General features: G+C 42.2%; 2 protein-coding genes across 5 annotated transcripts in view; one reads left to right on the top strand and one right to left on the bottom strand.

The window, feature by feature from the left end:
• Positions 1-21,804, bottom strand: part of agrn (agrin) — a 283,985-nt gene that overhangs the window by 131,177 nt on the left and 131,004 nt on the right. The window lies entirely within an intron of this gene.
• On the top strand, positions 1,848-9,279 carry LOC308408035 (uncharacterized protein). Of its 3 annotated transcripts, none has more exons than XR_013973750.1 (3): positions 1,848-2,366; positions 2,515-8,687; positions 8,836-9,279. XR_013973750.1 is itself a non-coding variant. In XM_080900084.1 (3 exons), exons 2-3 carry the CDS (start codon positions 3,304-3,306, stop codon positions 8,863-8,865), a joined length of 4,974 nt encoding a protein of 1,657 aa, XP_080756210.1. In that variant the 5' UTR covers positions 1,848-2,366; positions 2,515-3,303; the 3' UTR covers positions 8,866-9,278. The 3 variants fall into 3 exon arrangements, 2 of the variants coding, with proteins under 2 accessions (XP_080756210.1, XP_080756209.1); XM_080900084.1 differs by having other exon boundaries at positions 2,515-8,247; positions 8,836-9,278; XM_080900083.1 differs by having other exon boundaries at positions 2,515-9,279.

Consider the following 21,804-nt stretch of genomic DNA (forward strand, 5'->3'; position numbering starts at 1 on the left):
GATGCCTTTTGTTTTAGTTCATCCCTCTTCTGTGACACCAGAGGCCAAACTGAGTGACTGGACAGCAGCTGGTAGGGCTTTCACGTCTGCTTAAAGGACATTCAGTCAAGCAGATGCTCAAACGCTAAGACCGCTGCTACACCAATTCATGCAGGAAAACCAATATATGTATATCTGGACAAATACACTCATTTAATACAAGCAGATTTAATATAATCTGGGAGATAAAGGTCTGTGTGCAGTCTTTCTTTTAAATCCATGCTGCACAAGGTTAACTCTGAATCACAGCTTCAGTAATGTGATAACTAGGTGATAGTGCACAACTCTTTGCTTAAGTCACAGCCTCGAATTAAAAGGATTTTGCTCAATGACACTTCAGCAGGGGAAATGCTGAAGGGCTCTAAATTGTGCAGAATCATGTGGGGTCCCTTGGTTAAAGGAGGGTTTCTATTTCCAGCACATTTAGCTTTACAGGGCTTGTAAAGCGAGGTTCTGGTGACTGGTGGTATCGCCTCGTATACACTGCATGTGTATCCATGCAGGTACCCATGAGACTCATCACAGTTACATACACATAGACGGTGTTAAATGTCACTTTAGACTTGATCTTTGTGAGGTATTTCTTTAATATATTTCTGCTTTTCTATAACTTTCTTTGGTAAGTGATTAGTTTTTTTCACTTGTTTGTGTGAAAATTAAACATAGAGCCATTACAGATGAGACTGACTGCTTAGAAATTTTATAGAATATGTCACATTCAACTGGAGCTCACCAAGGGCCAAAGAAAATTTGAATTTTGGATCAATGGATGCACAAAAAGTAAAACGTCACTCACTTATTAGTATTGTTATTAAAGTATTTTTAAAAATGGGCACGGTCACTGTGGCACCACCCAATGGTTTTTGATTTCTGCTACAAAGCGCAGCATTTTCGCCATTTTGCTGTTTTGAAACTGGATGTGATGAGCATAGGACGGATCTGACCGTGAAACTGATTGCCTATGCAATGCAATGAAAATCTTCCTTTCTGACACTCAGAAATTACCAAAATGTACAAAATGGACTTGATGTTTCATGTAATAAGAATCTAAGTTACTAATCCCATGATCTCCTAAGAAAAGTGCTTTTAGTGGGGCCAATGGATGCTTTCCCAAAGATTTCAGTAGGACCCAAAGTCTTTCTGAAAATACAAATATTGCTATCTGGAAACCACTTTTGTGTTGGCTTCACTTTATAAGCCTAAAAGCTACATCCATCTCAAGTGAGTGATTGCATCACACATGGAAAGAAACACTAGTTTCAGCCCTAAAGACAACTTTTGTGAAACTTGTATTGTAACAGTTACTAAATGTGCATTTTGTGCACATAATATGAAAATGAACTGTAGACCTAAGTCTGCCCTCATAGCTTTTGTTCAGTAAAGCCTGAGGGCAGTTTTACAAATCACTAACATCAATACTTGGTGGGGAAATCAACACCCATTTGAAAATGTACCCATTGTTCTGAGATTAACTCCAAACACGAGTTTTGTTCCTGTTGGAAATCATTAATGGGTGGGATTTTGCATAGGCATCTTTGTATATGTTTGTATTTTTATGCACAGTTCCACTGCCTAGAGGTTTTTTTTGTCTCTTGTACACAAACACATACTTATCCATCTTTTTTTTTTTTTTTTTTTCTAACTTGTTTTTTCTTTCCCTGCCACCTTTTAATCGCCTTCCCTCTCTTGCTCTGGCTCAGATGGCTAGTTTGACTGTATTACTCTTGTGTGTGTGGAAAGCCTTCTCAGCGAGAGAAAGCAAGCGACAGATGGTTAAAGTGTGCAAAAGCACAGAGGACCCTGGAAAATATCACTGACACAAGGTTGCTCTGATTGTGTATGCCTGTGTGTGCTGTTTCCACTTCATCTGCACACAAAAGACCAGTGTGTGCGCAACGACTTCACCTATTGATTAGCGAGGTCCCATCTTGTAGCCTCACGCTGAGCATTGGGGCAGTTGCTATCTTGCTGAGCGCATTTGAAATGGGACGTGATTAGCAAGGGGTGGAAGTGACTGTGTGTTGCCCTTAAGGCGTTTCTCTGAATAAATAGGTTCTTAAATTTGAAATAAATAATTCTAAAAAGATTTGCCATTAAAAAAAATTAATGTGTTGTTAAAATGAATAATTCATGCTTTACATACGTTTTAGTTAAAAGGAAAACATCGCTAAAATGTATTTCCCGTTCTGGCGGGGCACTTCCGGTTCCGGTCGAGCACTTCCGGTTTGGGTCAAGCGCTCGGTTTTGCTGAGAAACAGGCTCATGCTAAAGTCAGTATGGAGATGTAATCTAATGCCATCTACTCCGAATTATCAGGCCAGAACGCCGTAAGTTACTTTATATGACAGTTTGTACAGATAACTTTGGATATTAATGTGTATTTGCTAACATGAATGTTTTAGTGAGAGTAATGCACTTTATTGATGTAAACATGCTTCTGCCTGTTGAGATGGAGTTTATTTTCTGTCATTTCAGTTTTCACCACATGTTCATGGAGACAATTAAACAAGCTGCAACTAAACTCCAGGGTCTTCATTTGTGGTTTAACTCAGTGTCACCAACATCCTCGTTGAAAACACTACAGTGAAAAGGCGGCTACTGGTGATTCATCACGGTCAAAATGGCATCCAGTAACAAGTCTGCACGCAGTTTAAGGACCAGCCACTCATCTGGATCAGCAGTAAGCGCTGCCCATGCTCGAGCTAAAGCAGAGGCTGCCAAGGTGAGAGCATGCTATGCAACAAAAGAAGCACAGTTAAAGGTTGAAAAAGCTCAAAGCGAACTGGAAAAGGCAAAAATAGATGCAGAATTAGAAGTGTTAACATTACAGAGGGAAGCTGATGCTGCTGTAGCTGAAGCAGAAGTGCTAGAGGAAGCTGAAGCTATACAAGAAGAACCTGAGAGTAGAAAATCTCCATCAGAAAGCGTAAAATTAGAACGTACAAATGAATATGTACGATCTCAAATGGAGACCAAGCTATCTCCCAGTCCACAAAAATTACCAACCACTTCTTGCCCCCAAGCAAGTTCACCCAACACATTTGTAACGTGGCATCCCTCTGAAGAAGGCAATTTAGAGCCACAACCCATCAACTTTGAAACAAGACTTACCAAAGATAATATTGCTGCTCTAAATAAGCCCAGCCAGCTGAAAGGTGAAACAAAACTACCTCTCTCAACCCATGCGGCTCACCATTCGTACCTCAGCATAACTATAACACCACGGCCAGCATTTTAAATCCAGCAGAGCCCTTTGCCCAATACATGGCACGTCGAGATTTAATAATCTCAGGCCAGTTCGACGATAGGCCAGAGAACTACAGAGCATGGTGCTCTTCATTTACCAGTGCAACAGCTGAAGTCCAACTCACCCCCATTCAAGAGCTAGATCTCATGACAAAGTGGTTAGGGAGAGAGTCAAGTGATCAGGTGAAACGCATACGTTCAGTATATGTCAACAACCCCACATTAGCTCTATGCAAGGCATGGGAAAGACTGAATGAATGTTATGCAGCATCAGAAATAATCGAAAGGTCACTTTTCCAACGGTTGGACAGTTTCCCCAAAATAACAGTCAAAGATCATGTCAAGCTTCGTGAACTAGGAGATTTACTGCAAGAGATTCAAGGCGCTAAGGAAGACGGCCATCTGCCTGGTCTACTCTATCTGGACACTTCTCGTGGAATCAGCCCAATCGTAGACAAACTCCCATATGGACTTCAGGAGAGGTGGATGTCACACGGCTCTCAATATAAAGAGAACAACCAAGGCTGTTTCCCACCTTTTGAGTACTTCTGTGAATTCATATGTAAAGAGGCAAAGAAACGCAATGATTCAAGTTTCCAACAGCAAAACTTAAAACCAGAAAAACCTTTTGCAAAAAACTTAAATTCCAGCAAGCCAATTACTGTACACAAAACCTATATTTCTCCCCCTAACAAGGACTTTAACCAGAACTGCCCACTACATAACAAGCCACACCCACTCAAAAGATGCAGAACATTTAGGAATAAAGCACTGGACGAAAGGAAGGCCTTCCTCAAAGAGAAAGGATTGTGCTTCAGATGCTGTTCTTCAGATACTCATCTTGCGAAGGAATGCAAATCTTCGGTAAAGTGTTCTGAATGTGACAGCACAAGTCACGATGCAGCCATGCATCCCGGTCCTCCACCACAGACCAACAAGGCTCCACCTCCGGCACAAGAGAATGGCGGGGAGAGAGAAAACAGTCATGACATGGTTGATGTCACAACAAGCTGCACAGACGTGTGCGGTCCAGGTCAGTGGGGACGTTCATGTTCCAAGATATGTCTCACATGGGTGTACCCTAAAGGTGACAAAGACAGAGCTGTTAAGGCATATGTAATACTAGACGATCAGAGCAATCGTTCTTTAGCCAAGCCTGAGTTCTTCGAACTTTTTGACATTAAAAGTGAACCTTTCTCCTACAATCTTAGAACATGCTCTGGTGTTGTAGAAACATGGGGTAAAATAGCTGAAGGCTTCCATATCGAGTCACTGGATAGGTCAGTGGTGATCCCTCTACCATCGCTCATAGAGTGTCAGGACATCCCTAACAATAGGAATGAAATCCCAACTCCCAGCGCAGTGCTACACCAGCCGCACCTCCGTACCATAGCAAAGTACATCCCAGAGCTAGACCCTAAAGCCGAAATACTCCTGCTACTAGGGAGAGACATTTTACAGGCACACAAGGTCAGGCAGAGAATTAACGGCCCCCATAATGCCCCCTTCGCCCAGCGCCTAGACCTAGGGTGGGTTGTAGTTGGGGAGGTCTGTCTGGGTAATGTCCATAGGCCTACAGTCAGCACCCTGAAGACAGTCGTTCTGGAAAATGGCCGCCCTACAGTTTTCAAACCATGCAGTAGCCTCCTGCAACTCAAAGAAATGCCACACACAAACAGGCCAGGTAAAGCGCCCGAACAAACTCTGGGTCAAACAGTTTTTAACCGGACAGATAACGACAACAAGCCAGCTCACTCAATACAGGACACTCTCTTTCTAAAAATGATGGACAATACTATGTACAGAGACGTGGACAACAGTTGGGTCGCCCCACTTCCATTTAAGGAACCCCGCCAGCAATTACCAAACAACAGACAGCAGGCAGCCACGAGGTTCTCCTCCTTAAAACGCACCCTTAATAGGAAACCTGAAATGCGGGAGCATTATGTGGCCTTCATGGAAAAAATCCTCTCCAATGGTCACGCTGAGGTGGCCCCCCCACTGGAAAAGGGAGAAGAGTGTTGGTATCTTCCAACATTTGGAGTCTACCACCCCCAAAAACCCAATCAGATCAGGGTTGTCTTCGATTCTAGCGCCCAGTACTTGGGTGTCTCTCTTAACAGTGTCCTCCTTACTGGCCCTGATTTAAACAACACACTTGTCAGAGTTCTTCTCCGCTTCCGGACAGAAAGTGTTGCAATCATGGCAGATATACAGCAAATGTTTCACTGTTTTATGGTACGCGAAGACCACCGCAACTTCCTCCGTTTTCTGTGGCATAGGGACAACAACCCAAACAACGAAGTTGTCGAGTACCGGATGAAAGTCCACGTGTTTGGCAACTCAACATCCCCCGCTGTTGCCATTTATGGACTACGCAAGGCCATCAGAGCAGGTTCGAAAGACTATGGTGCAGATACAGTAAAGTTCGTGGAGAGGCACTTTTACGTAGATGACGGCTTGATCTCTGTCCCCTCTCCTGCTGAGGCTATAGACTTGCTTCAAAGAACACAAGCCTCACTCGCTGAATCCAACCTACACCTGCATAAGTTCGTTTCCAACTCTCAGGCAGTTATGCAGGCCTTCTGCCCAGAAGATTGTGCTCCTGTCATTAAAAACTTAGATTTAAGTGGTGAAGAGACACAATCCCAGCGAAGCCTTGGACTCATTTGGGAAATAACAAGAGACACATTCACTTACTCAGTGGCCACCTCAAGCAAGCCATTCACTCGCCGTGGCGTATTGTCCTCTGTCAATAGCGTCTTCGATCCCCTGGGCCTATTGGCACCCATTACAATCCAAGGAAGGGCCCTACTCAGAGAGCTTACTTCAGAATGTTCAGATTGGGACGTACCCCTTCCAGAGGACAAACGAAGCAGATGGGAAACATGGAGAAATTCCCTTCAGGATCTAAGAGAACTACATGTTCCCAGAACCTACACATCCACCTCACTAAGTCGAGCAAAGCGAAAGGAACTGTGTTTGTTCTCAGATGCATCTACTAAGGCCATAGGAGCTGTGGCCTACTTAAAGGCAGTTCAAACAGATGGGAAGGTCGAGGTTGGGTTCATAATGGGCAAAGCAAAACTAGCCCCCCTGTCAGAACCTACAATACCAAGACTTGAACTATGTGCAGCCGTCTTGGCAGCAGAAATGGCTGACCTCATCCAAGATGAGTTAGACTTAGACTTTGATGCAGTGCATTTCTATACGGACAGTAAAGTAGTGCTTGGCTACATCTGTAATGAGTCAAAAAGGTTTTACACATACGTTCACAACAGAGTACAGCGCATTCGCCAGTCATCAAAGCCAGAACAGTGGCATTATGTGCGCACAGAGGAAAATCCAGCAGACCATGCGTCTAGGTCACTGTCGGCATTCCAACTAAAAAAGTCCACCTGGTTCACCGGACCACCCTTCATCCACCGTCCTGCCGCAGAGACAACACAACTGAGTGGAAGGTTTGACCTGATTGAACCAGATAAAGACTCAGAAATTAGACCAGAAGTAAAAACTTACGTCACTCACCTCCAAGTACTCATCTGTAAGCGTTTTGAGCACTTTTCTACTTTTCAGTCTTTAGTCAGAGCCATAGCAAATCTTATCCACATTGCAAAGTCCTTCAATGGGACTAATCCAAACAAAAAATGCAAAGGCTGGCACAAATGTCATCTGCCTCAAACTCCAGAGGAGATTGCTCAAGCAAAAACTGTCATCTTCAAAGAGACACAGAAGGCATACTTTGAGAAGGAACTTTCTGCCCTTGATGCTGGCAAGCCAATCTCAAAACAGAGCCCCCTCAAGAAGCTCAGCCCAATGTTACAGGACAGTCTCATTTCTGTTGGAGGCCGACTCAAACACGCAGAAATTGAGAGTGTTGAAAAGAGCCCAGTAATTCTTCCAAAAAACAGTCACATCTCCCTTCTGCTCACTCGCCATTATCACGAGCTAACAAGGCACCAAGGTCGTCATCTGACGGAAGGAGCAATCAGAGCTGCTGGGCTGTGGGTTTTAGGCGGCAAAAAACTAGTCAATTCAGTAATCCACAAATGTTTAACCTGCCGCAAACTACGTGGAAAACAAGAACAACAACTCATGGCGGACCTACCACCTGAACGCCTAAAAACTTGTCCTCCTTTCACCTACGTCGGCCTTGATGTCTTTGGACCGTGGTCCATAACAACCAGGCGTACCAGGGGCGGAGTAGCTGAAAGTAAGCGGTGGGCCATCATGTTTACCTGCATGAGTTCGAGAGCTGTGCATATTGAGGTAATCGAATCTCTGGACACATCCAGCTGCATAAACGCCCTCCGCCGCTTCTTCGCCCTGAGAGGCCCCGCCAAACAGCTGCTATCTGACCGTGGCACCAATTTTATTAGCACTTCAAAGGAACTTGGAATGGATAAATCACTCCAACAGTGCCTAACTGTCCAAGGCTGCAGTTGGGAGTTTAATCCACCACACGCATCCCACATGGGAGGCTCTTGGGAGCGCATGATCGGAGTCGCCCGCAGAATCCTGGACTCCATGCTACTACAAAATAAGGTTCAACTGACTCACGACGTGTTATGCACACTCATGGCTGAGGTTACAGCCATAATAAATGCAAGGCCGCTCGTCCCAGTATCCTCTGATCCAGAGAACCCCTTCGTCCTATCCCCTTCAATGCTCCTTACGCAGAAATCTTGCCTCCTATCCCCACCTGGAGACTTTTCGGATAAAGACCTCTACAACAAACAATGGAGACGGGTCCAAGCCCTTTCCAACCAGTTCTGGACACGCTGGAGGCGAGAGTATCTACCCACATTGCAGCAAAGGCAGAAATGGACCGGGTCGCGCAGAAACCTCCAAGTTGGTGACCTGGTTCTGCTCAAGGACAAGCAGGTTGCACGAAACAGCTGGCCCATGGCCAGGGTCACTGCCACATTCCCAAGCAAGGACGATCGAGTAAGGAAAATTGAGGTAAAGATATGTACTGAAGGGTGCATAAAGACATTTATGCGACCAGTTACAGAAGTTATCCTCCTCATGCCAAAGGACTGAATGCATAATGTTCGTTTAGCATAGTGGCCTCGAGAGGCCAGGCGGGGAGTGTGTTGCCCTTAAGGCGTTTCTCTGAATAAATAGGTTCTTAAATTTGAAATAAATAATTCTAAAAAGATTTGCCATTAAAAAAAATTAATGTGTTGTTAAAATGAATAATTCATGCTTTACATACGTTTTAGTTAAAAGGAAAACATCGCTAAAATGTATTTCCCGTTCTGGCGGGGCACTTCCGGTTCCGGTCGAGCACTTCCGGTTTGGGTCAAGCGCTCGGTTTTGCTGAGAAACAGGCTCATGCTAAAGTCAGTATGGAGATGTAATCTAATGCCATCTACTCCGAATTATCAGGCCGGAACGCCGTAAGTTACTTTATATGACAGTTTGTACAGATAACTTTGGATATTAATGTGTATTTGCTAACATGAATGTTTTAGTGAGAGTAATGCACTTTATTGATGTAAACATGCTTCTGCCTGTTGAGATGGAGTTTATTTTCTGTCATTTCAGTTTTCACCACATGTTCATGGAGACAATTAAACAAGCTGCAACTAAACTCCAGGGTCTTCATTTGTGGTTTAACTCGGTGTCACCAACATCCTCGTTGAAAACACTACAGACTGAGAAAGCACGGGACAGGTAGCGACTTGTCAATCACAACGCAGGTCCACCTTAAGGCTTTGTTGAATGTTACATTGTAGTGTGTAAGACTATACGTGACCTGTTGAGTTCATAAAGTTTTAAGTATTTGTCGTGGAGATGGAGTAAATCAGCTGAGCAGTACAATCACTTTTACAGAGACTTCTATTATATTATATTGGCTCTCTACAACCAGAAGAGTCACCCCTGCTTACGTTTGGAGAAAATGCTAGCTTAAGATACTTGTTTAAAACTTCAGCTTTCTCATGAATTTAAGTCTGCTGAGTCCAAATGTCACAATTAAAATAGTTTATCGGCTACCATTTCCAACATATTTATTCCTACCAATTCGTTGTGTGGACTGGTTATATTTATTTTGAAAGGATTTTGGCAGTAGACCAGTGCGTACAGTCGACTGTGTGTTTCTCTGTGTGAGTTCTGTACACGCTGCACGTGTTCAGCCATGACTCACAGTGAGAGTCAAACAGTGGAAGATACAAGGCAAGGTGTGTGAATCATGAGTAAACTGCAATTGGAATTGCAAAGCAAGCCTTGTAAATCAATTTAAACGGCCACGGGCACCAGGGTGCACAATTCCTTCACATATCCTCAGAACAGTTATAGAGCAGCTTGTAGAGCCGAATCGAAATTTCAGTTTATCAATAAGGCCAGATTTATGGAAATGTTTCATCTTTGTCACAGTACTGTACTTTCCAGCACGCTTGAGTTACACCAGATGTTAAAGCGTTCTGGGGGTGTTACTGAGAACTCTTTAAAGCCCTAATATAGCTTGCTCATGATAATATCTTTGAAGAAAGGGCCACATTACTACAGTGTGATTCCACCTACTGAATTATATTTATACGCTGGAGATCTTATGTTGACATTTTTCAAAAGTTCACATTTTGTAGACTCAACTGTCTGTTAGTTAATTGAAAAATTCAATCAAGAGTGTAATGCATGATTTAAAAAAATAATCATACCACAGGACAGATCACGCTTACAAACTACTGCAACCAGACTTTCTCTTACATTGTGAAGTGTGAAATGACTATAATGTAAACAAGATAAGATGGTTTGTAAATTAACACAGAGAATGGACTGTTTTAGCAGAATGCATGAAGGAAAGCGTTTTATATTTATCTTAATTGGAAAAGTATAAAAGGACTATGAAGTGTGAATTGTTTGTATCTGAATGTGTCGCAAAAGAAGTACGTTTGAAAAGTCTGTGATGAAAAAAGAGACCATCTGAGGGAAACACACACTTACACACACACACACACACACACACACACACACATGCAAAACCTCTGGGTTTCAGCTGTGGTTTTTAACAGCTGACCAGCAGAGCATATTCTATTCACATCAATAACAATCTGTCCATCCATCTGCTGTCAGCTCACTCCTCAGCAGTGATCTGGGAGAGAAATCCAGACTTCTCACAGAGCCAACTTCTCCGCCTTTGCAGTAAAGTTTAAATGAAGCTAAAAGCAGAGCAGGACAAAATTAAGTCAGCCACCGAGCATGACTTTTATGGCCTGCTGTATTCATCCAACAAAATCTGCTATTCAGCAAACTGCCTGAACAGAACAGAAAAGCAGCAGAGTGGATCTACACTCTGACTGAACAGAAGAAGCAGAGGCTAAACAAAGTGACTGAATGAGTTTGCAGTGCAAAGCTCAGATGTCAGGTAAATTGAGGTCACCCTGTATACTTTCTTGAAAAAGTTTGCAAGTGATTCAGGTAAACCGATGCTCCACAATTAGCTGTGTTAGCTTCCCATATAGGTGTCAAGCATTTGTAGTTGTGGAGAGGTAGCTTGTATGAAACAGTGGACGCGGATGGAAACCTTTCCGCTTGCATCAACCTTACTGGCTTGATTTATGTCATGCAGGTGTGTATGTCTGGGATTTCAAACTAAGGGATGGCAGTTCACCTATAACTCTTTCATGAAGACTGCTTGTCTTCAAACCAGCTTTGGGAATGAAACTAAAAAACACACATGCATGCTTGTACAACACCCCACTGCTGTGCCCTGTGGCGAGATGGAAAGCAGGAAGGCGATGTGTGCTTCCATGTCCAATGAAACCTTGACTGTTGTGTGAGTTTTTCTGTGTGAGTAAATGTAAGTCTGTGTGTGAGATCCCACTTTACACTGAGACAATGCATTCCAAAGCAAATGCATCTGAGTGAAACCATCTCACAACATGTGTGTGTTTGTCCTTATATGTGAGGCATAAGGGGAAAGAGCAGATCAGGTATAAAGGTGCAAAGACTCCCCAAATAATCTCTTTTAAACAGCTTTTAATCTTCCTCCATTACCGTGCAACGCCTCTCCATCTTTGTTAGCAAGTGCGTCGAAATATAAATCGAAACGTGTGAACACAAATGCAACAATATGACAACAAAGCGCGGCTCGTTCAGAGACACTGATTTCTCTCCCTCCCAGTTCTGTCCCTTTCTTGCTCTCGAGCTTATCTATCACGCCGTACGCCAGCCAATTTATATGGAAAATACTTTTAATGTGCAACGACAAAATGCATCGCCTGCAAACAGCGTGGTCTACTAAGGCATAAGGCGCACATGCTTCATCTATTAAAGGCTTCTTGGCTGAACGATTTAGTATCTCCCAATGTTAAACACATATGGAAATACAGATAAATGCCTCCCTTTGTCTCCACAGCATCGCACCAGCTCGCCACGCTTGTTCCGCAGCCGTCTTCCTTTTCTACCTCTGGGAACAGAGTGGGAAGAGAAAACGCGGAGAAGGTATTCATTTCTGAATCATCATCGACTCAACTGCATGATATGTTTCCCCCTGGAGGGCACGCTAATGATCCATAGCCTGAATGACATATGTCTGAGGCCGATTAGGACACCGGAACATATCAACGGGGATCATGTCAGGCTGTATTAGTTCAGCTCCACGTAGGTGGGCTTGAGACAAGTTTGGAAAGTGAGACAGGTGGAATTACATCACAAGCATGACTTCATGCAAAATGACGCCAAATGTTGTTTCTTCCTTTGTGCCTGTTTCATTTTCGAGCCGCACAGGAGGAAATGCAGGTGAAGCTCACCGAGCAACATGCTTCTCTAAAATCTTCGTTTTGGATTTGTTGCCGTCCTTGGCTCAGGAAAACATTGCAGCATGTGTTCCTTGTTGCCAGCCTTTTGTTTTCTTTTCATATGGAGTGCTGCTATCTCACGCTGCCTTCAATTTCTCTTCATAAGCTCCTTCCAAGTTCACGAAGTGCAAATATGGCTTGTCACACACTCAACTTCTTTTTAGATATAAAAGCAAAATGGACCCTGAAACAAAAACCTTTGTTTTTAGCACAGAGACTTTGGATTTATTTCGCAAAGTAAGTGAGCTAAAGCTGCTTACAGCAAGAGCACAATGAGAGAAAACTGTGTCTGGAGCATTTGATGTTTTGCTCAGTTCCATTCTACTGTTCATGTACATGCCCAAAGGGACTGACAATAAATATTTATAGAATTTTTACAGTGCACTATTTATACATCACTTTTAACACACGCTCCTTTAACAGAAAGATCACATCTCTAAAGCTTAGAAATCAGAGATAATTCCGACTTTCAGCCTCGAATTAACCACTGTCGGCCTGTTCATTTGTGCTCAACTTAATTATGATCTCTCCCAACGCACTTCAATGCAGACTAAGGTGACAGCAGTACGTGGGTTTGCTGCTGCTGCTGCTGCTGCTAAACTAGGCGAACGTGTGGAGAGTTTGTCATTGGAGAGGATGCCAGAACATTGCAGGCGAGCAGCTTTGAAATTTAGATTGCATCAGATTCTCTTTCTATTTAATGGAGTGCCAGACTGCATTAACTTGAATCACTTATGCTAAATATGGGGCTATTCATATGGTAAGTGGTGCTAGGTATGTATTTTTCCAGCTTCAATTTATGGATATCTGCGTAGTAAAGATATGAAAAGTAACAACCGCTTTCGTTAGAAAATATAACGCTGAAACAGAAGGAGAGAGCGAGAGAGACCCAAGGGCCTGGTTGCCTATTATGCATGCAGCAATTTTATTTTCATACACAACAGCAGGACATACAAAGAAGTCAGCTATAGTGTGAGCGTGTCTATCTCAGTATATGTGAGTCACCTACGGCTAGAGCATTCCTACTGTACAGAGTACAACAGATAGTTCCCTTGAAAAATTAACGCAGAATGATTAATCTTGAGAAAATTTTATAGCATTTGTGTCCATTGCCAGTTTGTATTGTAATACTATCTCTGCCATTTCCACATGGTAGATTACTTAAGCAGCACCAACAACAAATTCGTATTAAAGCTGCAAATGCTGGAATATTCTTAGGGGTTAAACTCTTCTACACAGGTCGCATCTCAGTTAAAATACAACAACAAACATAGAGTTTAACACTGCATTAAAACTGCCTAGCAATACCCATGCATTGTTTTCTTAGATTACAGAATAAATGGATACCGAATCCATCCTCCATTTTTCTCTGCAACTTGGTGTGGTTCAAAAGGCTGAAAAAACTATAAATACTCCATAACAGATCTCATATGGTACTGTTTAAAATGTTAGCAAACAGATTAGACTTCAAACAGCATCCTAGTTTCTAATTTACCAAACAGAGAAGCGTTTCCATCTCATGGGAAAGCTTTTCCTTCCATCCAATGAACATGCATTGATAAGTATAAACAGATTTTTTAAGCTTTCCACTATGTTAGCTAGCTGTAGCCTGCTAGCAGCAAATTTCTTCACCAAGGACATGTTTTTTGCGACCGCTCATGGTCTTCAGGTGGACTAGATTTGCCCGCTCCTTGTCATTTTTTGCTATTGGACATGCAAATAGACATAACACCACACCACGATCAAAGTTCAACATCCATGAGTGCAACTCAGTGCACTGTGTGAAAGGGCCTTTAGATAGCAGTCAGGTTGAACATAAAGTATCTCTAGTTTCAGGAGTAAAGAGTATAATTTTTTGCAGACTATAAATCAGAATAAACTGGAGCTTCTTTTGTTTAACAAAAAAACTAAAAAAAAATTTGTGAGCTTGGGAATACACTGATGGAGGCGCCAGAGATATAACGCCCACTCACGCCAATGTTTGCAATTTCACCAGATGTTCATCAGAAGTTTTCCAGAAGAAGCTCTCCACTTTTTGTCATCAAAAATAACATCTGGCATTTTTTTTTTCATGCAAACTACATAAAACTAAGTAGAGCAAGACTAAATACTCTTGAAATGCTAACTTGTGAAGCATGGAACAAAACTGCATTGGAGAACCCCCCTTATCAGGGTCACTGTCTACTACAGTCTCGATATAAACATGCTGTACTGCACAATTCTTGGAGCAAATTGTATGTTATCAATGCAAAAACTACAGGTAGACCTGCATTTTAGCTCCAATGCTAACTATCATTCATTTTGTTATATCTGAAAGCTTCACCTGTCCTTGGCGTTGTCTTTATCTCTATTCAGTTGATTGACCTCAAGGGTTTTTGTAAACTCACTGAATCATTTACAGTCATCTCATTCCACACATTGCTTGAGCTTACATTGCTGGGCTGCAGAAATGTAATGCAAACAGTGCCTTGTTAAAGGGCAGCTTAAGCCACAAGTTGTATTCATTCATGTTCTGCAGCCACACTTCCCCATCATGTTTGAAGGATTCAGATCGGAGACCTTTACATAAGTAAAGGCTTCACATCCCTCTGTCTTTAAATCCACATATATATTTATTCATCCCTCCATCCATCATCTTCCATCTTGCACTCATGGTTCCTTCTCTTCTATCTTCCCCACCGCTACTTGGACTAATTCGTTAACAATAACAATGATTGCACCCACAGATCTCTCTCTCTCTGTCATTCATATTCATACATATATATACACGTGTGTGTGTGTGTGTGTGTGTGTGTGTGTGTGTGTGTGTGTGTGTGTGTGTGTATACACATATATATACATATATATATATATATATATATACATACACACACATACATATATATATGTATATATATATATATATACACACATATATATATATATAAAAAACACAAAAACACCCAGCACGCCCCTGCGGGCGGTTTATCCTTCAAGCTCGGGTCCTCTACCAGAGGCCTGGGAGCTTGAGGGTCCTGCGCAGTATCTTAGCTGTTCCCAGGACTGCACTCTTCTGGACAGAGATCTCCGATGTTGTTCCTGGGATCTGCTGGAGCCACTCGCCTAGCTTGGGAGTCACCGCACCTAGTGCTCCGATTACCACGGGGACCACCGTTACCTTCACCCTCCACATCCTCTCGAGCTCTTCTCTGAGCCCTTGGTATTTCTCCAGCTTCTCGTGTTCCTTCTTCCTGATATTGCTGTCATTCGGAACCGCTACATCGATCACTACGGCCATCTTCTTCTGTTTGTCTACCACCACTATGTCCGGTTGGTTAGCCACCACCATTTTGTCCGTCTGTATCTGGAAGTCCCACAGGATCTTAGCTCGGTCATTCTCCACCACCCTTGGGGGCATCTCCCATTTTGACCTCGGGACTTCCAGGTTATACTCGGCACAGATGTTCCTGTACACTATGCCGGCCACTTGGTTATGGCGTTCCATGTATGCCTTGCCTGCTAGCATCTTGCACCCTGCTGTTATGTGCTGGATTGTCTCTGGGGCATCTTTACACAGCCTGCACCTGGGGTCTTGCCTGGTGTGATAGACCCCAGCCTCTATGGATCTTGTGCTCAGAGCTTGTTCTTGTGCTGCCATGATTAGTGCCTCTGTGCTGTCTTTCAGTCCAGCTTTGTCCAGCCACTGGTAGGATTTCTGGATATCAGCCACCTCCTCTATCTGCCGGTGGTACATACCGTGCAGGGGCCTGTCCTTCCATGATGGTTCCTCGTCTCCCTCCTCTTTCTTGGGTTTCTGCTGCCTGAGGTATTCACTGAGCACTCGGTCAGTTGGGGCCATCTTCCGATATATATATATATATATATATATATATATATATATATATATATATATATATATATATATATATATATATATACATACACACACACATACATATATACACACATACACATATATATATACACACATATATATATATATATATATATATATATATATATACATATATATACATATATACATATATATATATATACATATATATACATATATACATATATATATATATACATATATATACATATATACATATATATATATATATATATACACACACACACATACACATATATATATACACACATACACATATATATATACACACACATATATATATATATATACATATATACACACATATATAGTTTCAAAATGTTCATCCTTAAAAGGACCTTTTGAATATTCCAGCCTAGACAAGCGATCCTACTGAGCAATGTCTCTGCAAGCTCGTCGGACTGAGTTATTATCTCCTAAGGTAGAACAGGTAGTACCGGCCCCGACACGCATACGCACACACGATCCATCTATACACTCATCAATCCCATCCTCATTTTTCTCCTGTCACTCTTTTGACACTCTCTCATTATTAATCTTTACACCAATTCCCTGTTCAACCAGAACTCCTACTGTCTACACCCAGACTTCAGCATCTGACAGACTGATACAATAGTTTGATCAACCTTTCCATATTTACATTTTCGGAGTTGGGAGAGTAAGTCTGATTCACACCTGAGACACACACCATATATTAATCCTTTATTCCATGGAGGTGAGAGTGACGAGTCTAAAATGTTGCACCTGGTATCTTAATAACAGAATACATCCTGCTCATGGTGATCCCCCGTTGGGCCCTTAGGCAGGAGCATATGGCCCCACCATAAAGCCAATGAGACTCTACAGTATATTAGCTTATGCAATGCAGGAGCAATCTTGCATAATCCTTGACTCTCCTTGAGTCCTTATCCCACCATACACAATTGTGATATTTCAAGAATTCTCCCAAAACAAAATGAAGTAAAGCAGGGAAATGATGAAAAGCCTAAGAGGGTATTTGTGAGCACGTACTTCAATTTCTAAAATGCTGACTAGTTTTTGCCTGTTTTGCAGGAGGCTTTGATTTCTTTCAGGTGCTGTTTCAACACTATGCATACCTACTGCATGGCCTCCCAGAGTTTTTCTTACTGAGCACTAGAAAAGCTGCTGCTGCTTCAATATTGTTATTGATGTCTGGTGTTGGATGGTGATTACGGGCGTTTCTTATGTCTTCACACGATTACACTGAGTTTTTATAAATACAAAATATCCAGTAGTGTAAATGAGATGCTTAATCGCGCTAAATGAATGATTCTGTATTAAAAAGAGTAAAGTTGTCTTTACATTACAAAGAGTTCCAATTAGTGCCTTATCTTTCGTCAATGGTTTAAAGTTGCATATCTGTGTGGAATACAATATGAAGTGTATTTTTCTCTTGTGTGTCACTGCACCTTCTACCACACAGCAGAAGTTCAAACTGTGAATGCAGATGGTGTGTGTGGTTCAGTTTGTGTGCGTGTGTACCTCAAGGCAAGGAGCAGAGAAATTGTGATCTTTACTTTTGATTCTGCTCACTGATACAGCCTCAGGTCATATTACCCCAGTGCAGTTCATATTGTATGTGTCCACAGTGCAACTGCTTTAAAGAGTGTAATATATCTCCATAAGACAGAGTTTCCAAGTGAGGCGCAGCTCAGTGAGATGGCACAACCTGAGTTATGGCTTCTTTTTCCCACCTGGCCCTACATATGTTTACATTCAGAGTGAGTAAAGCCTTGTTAAATAGCTGGAGTGTGCTACGCTGCTGCTGCTGCTGCTGCTGCTGCAAATATAGTATGAACTCTGGTGTCTCTTTCTTAGCATAACAGGATGGAAGCGCACAGAAGCATCACGGCACAGCTTCGTGCTGAAGTCTGTGTTACATATGTTACCTCCATATGTGAAATTTAGCAAGCCGGACTGATTAAAGAGAGATCTGCTCACACAGTGGTGCGCAAAGCCTTCCATTAGAATAACTCTTGCTATCAGAGACTAATGTGGGAAACAAAAACTGTAATCTTGGCATCAGTATGTAAAAGAAACATGCCGTAAAGGAGGTCTGCTTGACAAAATGTCATGGTCAAATATGTGATGATATGCATCATGGCGGTAAATGCATTTGAGCTGTGCTGTGAAATGACATTTCAAAGTGAAGCACTCATCTTGGATTTCCAAGTAAGGAAGAAAACAAGTCAACAGAGAAGATAAAGAAATCAGGTTTATCTTCCGTCTGTGTTTGCTGTGGTCTTATCAACAGCGTCTTTTCTGCTGCCGTTATCCTATCTGATCTGAAATGTTTTTGATGTCTTTGCCTGATCCCAACCAAGCTCCATCTGTTGAATTTGGCTCACTCAAAATGCCCAAAATAATGGTTTTCCAAGTAGAAGCAACAAAAAAAGCACTGAAAATATTTAAATAAAAATATATGACTATATTTGAAAGACTGCTGCATATCTTTCTTAAAAATACACATCCCCCCCCCTGAGGACCAACAGTAAAAACACCATTCAAACTAAAGACTAGAGAGATGGAAGCACAAGCTTTGGTTGGGATTTTTACATCCCATCTGCCGAGCCTCCTTTTCTTGGGAAAAGCGAAAGGTATTACCGTGATAATCCTGTTTTTCATTATGTGCAATATTAGCTGTTTAATCTAGATTAAAAGCCTTTTCCTAAATAAGAGAGAACTGCGAAAAACTGACAGCTCTGCTGTACCTGTGTGCTGCACAGACTTCAGAAGAGTGCTGGGGTAAAGTGAAGTGTGAGATGTCTCTGCTGATTTCTCTCCTGGCTCATTAAAACTTGATGAACCTGAACACTCCCTCTAAAAGCAGCAGCTCTTTGACAGAGCAGGGCTTGCCTCTGTCCATTAGCATAATGTGTTCTGTGACAGAAATGGGTAAGATCATGAAGAAGACAGGATTTAAGAAAGTATGATTTTCTCAAAACCTTCATAGCAAGGGAACGAATAGCTCGCATTTTTCCAATTCCACTATTTTTTTTAAGCATCTAATCTGATGATTACCGGTAGCAGAGTGCTAATGAAGACTTTTATTTTCGCAGTGTGCATGTACTGTTTGCCCTATCGAAGGAACTGCTCATAACACAAACTCAAACCTGCAGTTTCCCTTGAGCTGTATGGGGAATTTTAGCGTGTTTGAAATCAGTGTTTTGGTAATTTATTTATTTATATATTAGCATTATTAACAACAATCAAATACTAAATGGACATCATTTTCCTTTATTTACTGTTAATGAATTAATGTATGACTAAACACACTTTTTCTGACAAGGACTAGTCTTGTGTTCGTATGAATTGTTTATGTAAAACGCATCATTTCCTGCATGACAGCAGCTTTTTCCGCAGAGTTCAGAACATCAAATGAAAAACTTTCTACGATTAGATATACACTCAATAATTCAGTACATAAAATCAATGGTGTGCAGACAGGAGCTGCAAAACAGGCATGAATTTATATGAAAATGTTGCAGATTGTGACGTTTAAAAATTTAAAAAGTTTCTCAAAGCTGCATCTAGGGGAGTTAAATATGCATGGCTGTTTGCAAAATTCAACTTCACGGGGACTCTGTGAAAAGCCTCCAAAGACATCAACAGTACCCCCAACCTTCCACTGAACAGCCCTGGATTGGATCATAATTCACCGTGTATCATTGTTTACTCCATATGTGCTAGTGTATACAGCAAAAAAGTCAATTATAATCTGGTTTGGTTTGCATTCAATTGTATTTGGTCATGAGCAGCAGGGAAAGCATAGTTATCGTCTCATACTTAAGTTGGCTTTATGGCACATCCTTTGACAAACACCCTGTTTGTTTACCTGCGCTGGCTAGAGGGTGTGTTGATGCACATTAATGACAATGTGTGTGTGTATGTTTTCAGTCCCTGAAGCTAGCTGCTTCCTCCATTACCATATCTCATCTTTTGCAGGAGGACTACTGTGACCAATCTAAAACTGCCCCAGGAACAGAAGGTGTGTGTCCATGAGTGTGTGTGTGTTTGTTGGCTGCCATTCGGCCCCATCTCTGGTCTGCCTCAGTGCAGGAGCTCCTGACCTGTGCGGCCATCTTTCAGGACTCCTGAACCTGGCTGCCATTCAGATTCTCTTCAGACAGGCTACTCAAGGAGAAGAAAAAAACCTCCCAAAGGACTGTTATCTGATTGAAAGACAAAAATAGGGAGCTTCATATCATCACCAAACCCAATCCCTGTTCCTCTCAGCTATAATGGAACTGGTTGGTGGGGGCTGGGGAGGTGATTGAATCGTAACGTGGCATCAGATGAACCCAGCATGGTGCTGAAGTAATTGCACATTCTTTTTTTCCCCCCTTTGCTTCTCCTGCTTGCACATAAAAGTCTCATTTTGAACAAAAGGAAATATACTGCCTCTCAGGGGATTGATGTGCGTTACATGGCTCTGAGTCTGAATTAAACTCCACCCCTTTGTAGACATAAATGCCGTGACCACATGCTGTGCTTAAACACAACTCAGGACATACTCCAATGGCCATCCATTCAGCGCGGTGTAACGCAGCCATGCAATCGTTAGCTTGATTTTTGATTGCTATCCACGCTTTATTGAAAGTCAATGGCTGATGTTGGCCTTTGAAAAGACACAGAACAGCTGATCTACTGACTGAGCACTGCAGTGTGGGACCTCCTCAAAAGAGTGCAGGAGAAAGTGCAGCCTATAAGAAGCACCGACTGGAAAACCTGTTTTAATTAAATTTCTCTATCTGCGTCTTACAAACACTCGCACACTCACGTTTACTCTCATACGCACACTGAAGGTGCTAAGTCCCCCCCCCCTCCAAGGGCAAAGGGGAAGGGATTTCAGAGGAAGCAGGGAGAGGGGGGGGAAGGAGGTAAAGGAAGATAAATCGAGAAAGAACTTCAGTTCATGTCAATTCTGAATGATTTTAACTTAATATTCACAGTATGCAGGATGGTGGGAGTGCTTGTATTTAAGTTGCTCCCCTGCCATGCCCTCGCTCTCCCAATTTCTTACCTGCCCGTTTACCTATTTTTCTGCTTTCACTCTCCTTCTCCTTATCTGTATTTTCTTTCGCCATTTCCCCCATCCTTCCTACTTCCTTCCTTTCCTATTGTTTTCTCCCACCCTATTCACTTGACTCTTACTGTTTATTGTTGTTTCTTTTCAGTGGTGTGCTCATTGATTCTTAGATCTGTTACCAATGTGGCTCTCAACAGTTATTGCTCGTGAACCCTTAACTAATGCAAATTCAGGTCTCCTTGTGCCCAGAGTTTACATACAGCAGTGTGAAACAACCAAACAAACAACTGATCTCTGGAATAGTAATAAGTAATAAGAAATATACAAATATTCATTTAATCCTGATCCCTACATTAAGAACTGCTGTTTTCCAAGCTGCTGTCAATGTAAGCGCTAGCACTTCCTTCCTTCGTCCTCCTTTACATACTTCCAGACGGCCTGTGAGCCACTGTTAAACTAAATCTGCTCTCCCACAGCAGCACTGGTGCATCTGCATGCCTCCAATTTCCTCCATCTAAGTACCATGCATGAGTAGCATCCACGACTAATGGACTGAATTAGACACACACTTTTTTCACTCTCAGGAGCCCGTACACATGCATATGTATTGTGCAACATTTGCTGTAGACAAAAATGCAGTGGAATGCTGTAGCCACGGTGGGAGGGTGGGAGTTGGGGGTCGATGCTCGGGGTACTTTGGTACTGTTCCGTATGCGTGTATACAGTATATGGAAGGAAGGGCTGTGTCTGAGGCTTGAGACTGTAGTTTA

Source organism: Rhamphochromis sp. 'chilingali', assembly GCF_963969265.1.
Source record: "Rhamphochromis sp. 'chilingali' genome assembly, chromosome: 12".
NCBI lineage: Eukaryota > Metazoa > Chordata > Actinopteri > Cichliformes > Cichlidae > Rhamphochromis > Rhamphochromis sp. 'chilingali'.

Coding starts and splice junctions, on each gene's coding strand:
- LOC308408035 (XM_080900083.1), top strand. CDS start 3,304: ATGGCACGTCGAGATTTAATAATCTCAGGCCAGTTCGACGATAGGCCA.